This window comes from Beta vulgaris, chromosome 9 (assembly GCF_026745355.1).
Source record: "Beta vulgaris subsp. vulgaris cultivar EL10 chromosome 9, EL10.2, whole genome shotgun sequence".
Lineage (NCBI taxonomy): Eukaryota > Viridiplantae > Streptophyta > Magnoliopsida > Caryophyllales > Amaranthaceae > Beta > Beta vulgaris.
In genome coordinates, this window is record NC_079210.1 from 3,590,933 (window position 1) to 3,596,249 (window position 5,317).

A 5,317-nucleotide genomic window follows, 5' to 3' on the forward strand; every position below is an offset into this window, starting at 1 on the left:
ACTTCTTTTGGTTTGCAAAATTGCAACTTTATTTGTAATTTCTTTATTAATTGTCAATTTTTTATCTTTTCAATTTTTTTTTTGGTTTTCTGATTGACATATTAAATGATCAAGTACTTACATCCTTATTTTACTAGGGCCTTAATTTGTAGGCTCGTCTTTGGACCTCCAAAATCTCAAAAATGGGGTTGCTAGCCAACAAAAAAGATTGTTATTTATAGTCAAAACAATTGAAATAATTAGAATAGAAAAAAAAAAGTCTGCCCCTGTAATGTGGTAATGTTTAATACATCTTCTTTTGAGCTGTGCACTGCTGCTAGTACATACTACAGTAAGTTGTTTACTCCTCTATTTTTACTACTCATTCCTTCCTCCATTTGTATCAAAGTCTTCATTTTTTAGTTTCATTTGTAGGTTTTCTTCATCTTCATTTGTCGAAGAAGAAGCTTAAGCAAGCACAAGTAATGTACTTAAATTCTCTCTTTTTTTTTTAATAATAAACAATATTCATGTCTTAAAAGTGAATATATGTTAAAGTCTTGATTTTTTCGTTGTTAAAGTGAAAACATGATAGAACTACTTAAACTTAATGAGATACCCAGTGAAGATAGAGTTTTTTTTTTTAATATTCACAATAGGGATGGTAGAATGGGAAAGAGGATAGTTGAAGCTATCATCTGTATTAGAAGTATGGTATCATAGGGATGTGAAAAGATCTTTGATACTCCATGTACTAGGAAAGAAAATACTTGGGGTAAAGGCAAAGAGTTTTGTTTTTTGATTTTTGAGCTTTTCTGATGAAAATGATAATGTAGTTGACAGGAACAAAATTTATGATTTTAGAAATGATGATTCGTCTAAATGGAAAGACAATGGATGTGAGGGGAACAAAAGGGTCGACATATCAAATAGCAATGTTTATGGCCTTTCGTTCAATAACGGAAATAAATGGAACCATTTTATGGATTTCGCTCAAATGAGGAATCATAACATTAGTAATGGCCAGTCGTTAGGTTATAACTCGCGTTATCCCGAAGAAATGCAATCACCCCTATTAGGTCCTAGCGTCCTTATTAATGCCGTTAAATGTTTAAGCTGCAATGATCCAACAACTTGGGCAAAATCGTTATTTTGTATTTGTTGTCATTTTTTCGAGAGTGTGCGTTGTACGAGAATCCAAGACGCCGTAGAATCGGCTTTCACGTTTGAAAAAGAAGATTATAATTGGATGAATTATTCCGTTAGTTTGGACGCCCAACTTGTTGATATGATCATCAAATGGAAGCAAATGAGTATTTCCCTCACGTTATGCTTCCGCGGAGCGGGTTGGGATGCAACGGGGTCCATGAAAGATTTGGGTGTAAACTCCGTAGAAGAATGTGAAATCATATTTGGGCTTGTTAAGTATGTTGAGATTACGGAGGAAGAATTTGATAGGCACAAAAGAACCTGTTCAAGTAAGGAGGAAGAAAGTGAAGGTGGACAATCACCGGAGCGAAAGAGAGACGAAGACTCGCATGGAGGGGGCTCGTCGTATTCAAAAGCAATGGAAGGGAAGAAAGATGGTGGTAGTAGGAAGAAGAATGATCGTGAAGGGAAGAAGAGTGGAAAAGGGAAGGGTTGAGGTGACGGGGGGAGAAAAAGAGGAGGGAATGAAGGGGAGAAAAATAGAAAAAGGTGTCAATCTACAACTGCCAAGCTCGTGAGCCGTTTGTGCAACAACGTGGTGCCGCCATCATCCAAGCAAGGAAGCTTTTACAGTGGAGATTGGTTAGTGTTCATCTGTGGCCACTATTAGGGCTGGCAATGATGCGAGTCGAGCTCGAGTTTGACTAAACTCGACTCGAACTCGAAAACTCATACTCAAACTCGACTCGACTCGAAAACTCGCGAGTTTTAAATTTTCAAGCTCGAACTCGAACTCGAAACCTAAACTCGAGCTCGAGCTCGAACTCGAACTCGTTTCAAGCTCGAACTCGAACTCGTTTCAAGCTCGAACTCGAACTCATTTCAAGTTCGAAATCGAACTCGTTTCAAGCTCGAACTCGAACTCGTTTCAAGCTTTTTGGTCATTTGATATAGTTCTATTTTTTATAGAAGAAATTCTTTACTTTGCTCTTTGATCATTTTATACACTCTTTTTTCATTTTTTTAAAAAAGAAAGTACAAGTATTTTTATAGAAAAAAATAAAGTTAAAATTTCTTAAAAAAAATTAAAAGTATATATATATATATATATATATATATATATATATATATATATATATATATATATATATATATATATATATATATATATATCGAGTATCTCACGAGTTTCTCGAGTCGAGTATTGAGTTGCTCGACTCGACTCGTTAACCTGCTGAGTCGAGTTCGAGCTCGAGTCGAGTTCGAGCTCGAGTCGAGCTCATTCGAGTCGAGCTTTGACCGAGCCGAGTTCGAGTAGCTCACGAGCTGTCTCAACTCATTGCCAGCCCTAGCCACTATGGCAATACCTACTGACTGTTGTAATAATTCATTTCTTACAGTGGAGATTCTTCTGTTATCTTTTTTTTATCTCTTCATTTGGTTTTAGCTCATGTGTAACACCTACTTCATTGCTTTTTACAGTACAGGGTACCTGGGTATCTATGGGTGTCTACTCTGATGGTTCATACAGCTTACCAGCTGGAGTCTCTTCTACTCCTTCATCCAAGGTAATGAATTGTTAACATGTTTCCCCCACAAAATAAAAAAGATAATAGCAATCTAGTTTTAACTTTTGGTACGATTTTTCATCTTTTGATACTTGTTAATCTTTTCTTTAATTATGGGCACTAATATAATTAATGAATCATCTTTCAGGGCTTCAGAGCATGGTTTTGCATTCAAACTTCTAGAAAATGTGGCAGATATAAACGAATGGGAAGCTCCAGAATCGAAAAGGACATAAGCAGGTACAGAGTAGACAGGAAAAGTACCAGTAATGACAGTATCATCTGCCTCTGCTTCATCACGCTGCATCATAAAGACTCTTCCAGCCTTCGGGGGTCCACGTGGAGGGTTCTTATTTGCGTTGCCTGCATTTCCACCATAGCCAGAGTTCTGGCCGTTTCTTTGACCACGATTAACGACATTCCCACTTCGCCAATCTGGAATTGGACAATTTCTAATCAGATGACCTGGTTTACCACATCGATAACACTGATCACTTCCCCTACGACATTCATTCGTCGTGTGGCCTTGTCTTCCGCATTTGTTGCATCGAGGAATTTGCTTCTGATCCTTTCCCGAATATCCCGTGTTCGGCTTTTTGTTGAAGTTGTTGTTGGAGTGGCTATCATGAGATTTAGCTTTTCTTTTTCCACCCTCATACACTTCCTTTCGCAGCTTCATTTTCCTTTCAACATTGATAGCCCGGTCATATAGCTCTTAATAGGACTTACTCATGTTTGCAGCAAGCCTTTCTTGAAGATCCAGATTCAAACCTCCTTCAAATCGATTCATCCTTTGACGATCCGTAGACACCAGATCAGGAGCAAATCGAGCTAACTCATTGAATTTCACAGCATATTCCAGAACTTACATACCCCTTTGCCTCAGATGGATAAACTCATATTCCATCTAGAGTTGCAGAGACTGAGGGTAAAACTGGTTTCTCATAGCCTCCTTTAAACCTTCTCATCCAAATCCAGGTTGATTCTACATCTCTCTAGCAGTCTTCCACCACAGATCAGCTTGCCCTTTTAAGTAGAATACAGCAAAGTTAACTTTCCACTTGTCTGGACACTGGGTGGCATCAAAGAGTTTCTCCATGCCATTCAACCATTCCTCGAACTCGGTGGGGTCAAGTTTTCCATCATAAGTAGGCGGCTTGCGACGGCTTGTGAGCAGAAAAGCTTTTGAACATATTGGAGCATTCTTCCTGCTCCGTCTTGGCCCTTGGTCGGTTTCCTTGTAAGAATTCCATCATCAGCTTCATTATATCCACCTGATTTCCGTTAGCATCTTCAGGTGTTTCTTCGAAAACAGGGTCACTTCGCAAGGTATCTAGCCTTTGCCTCATTTCTTCAAGTGTGACTTCAGGTAGGCCCATGGGTTCCACTTCCTCCATTAGTAGGTCCACTTTCACTTGTTGCCATGTTCTAAAACATCACATATTCCATGTGCATAACATGTTAAACGAGGCATAGACGTCATCATAAAAATAATATAAAAGCATTCACATCCCCGATCCTAACACTCACACTCATTTTCATTTTTAAACACTTATTAACTACACCATTTAGTATTCATATTATTATATTATATAAACCCTATACTTATGGTGATGACTCTCGTTTTACTAGATAACTTTATCATTTATTTACTAATTTAAGTAAAACCTTTGAGATTTTACTTGAGGTATCGAGAACCGTTGCTCTGATACCAACCTGTAACGCCCCGACCTCTAATCATCGTTGTTAAGTTAATTAATCGATTATTAGCAGCGGAACCTAGATAGTCAGCGCGTTACCGCCGTACTTTCCATAAGGAAAATATAAGGCAACATAAAATCATAAACTTAAACATTTTATAACATGAAGCATAATATAGATCCAACTTTACCATAAACTTAGTTACTAATCAGAGTTTTGACATAAACTTAAATTAAAACCATGAGAGTCTGTATAGTCTAGATATTAAATAAATCCTCACTGCTACGTCATCCCGTTATCACCATCGGTACCTAAAACATAAAACAAAACGTCGTGAGCCGAGGCTCAGTAACATACTACTCTAACATCGTAAATTCATTTCACATCATTTTATTTATAAACAAGGAGAAGAGAATAAGTAAAACAAAGATCATGGGAGAGTTCCTTGGAGAAGGGTGATTAAAAACAACAAAGCTTCACCTCGTAGTATTTTCATCCTGTGGCTTGCTGCTCATCAAAGGCTTGCAACAGCAGATAGAATTCTAAAGTGGAATATTCAGTGCAACCCTGTGTGTAGGCTGTGTAACTCTGAAAATGAATCAATAGATCATCTGTTCTTTGGTTGTCCTTACACCAATACAGTGTGGAGCCAAACACTAAGAGCTATTAACATTCATAGAAGAGGGTTAAATTTTTCCCAAGAGATTCAAGAAGTCTGCAGGAAGGCTCATAGTAATACTAGAAGAGCTCGAATTTATGTGATGCTGTTTACATAAGCAGTTTACTTGCTTTGGATTCAGAGAAACCAAAAGGTGTTCAACAACATGCTGCAACACCCTGAGAGAGTTAGTAAAGATATCATCTTTAGAGTTGCTGCAAGATGAAAAGATGAAGATAGGATGTTGTTAGTTTCCTAATGT

The 5,317-nt window shown here is 37.7% G+C and overlaps 1 protein-coding gene across 1 annotated transcript; it reads right to left on the reverse strand.

The window, feature by feature from the left end:
- Positions 1 to 2,638: 2,638 nt before the first annotated feature.
- On the reverse strand, positions 2,639 to 3,375 carry LOC125493834 (uncharacterized). The gene is made up of 2 exons (XM_048637359.1): positions 2,874 to 3,375; positions 2,639 to 2,685 (listed from the first exon to the last, which is right to left on the reverse strand). The coding sequence occupies exons 1-2, from the start codon at positions 3,373 to 3,375 to the stop codon at positions 2,639 to 2,641; spliced, it is 549 nt and encodes a 182-aa protein (XP_048493316.1).
- Between the last annotated feature and the right edge of the window lie 1,942 nt (positions 3,376 to 5,317).

What these genes read in the sequence shown, in the direction of transcription:
- LOC125493834 (XM_048637359.1), bottom strand. Translation starts at nt 3,375, where the DNA reads ATGAAGCTGCGAAAGGAAGTGTATGAGGGTGGAAAAAGAAAAGCTAAA. An exon ending in ATCTGCCACATTTTCTAGAA is followed by an intron (nt 2,686 to 2,873) that starts GTTTGAATGCAA and finishes CCTTGGATGAAG; the next exon opens with GAGTAGAAGAGACTCCAGCT.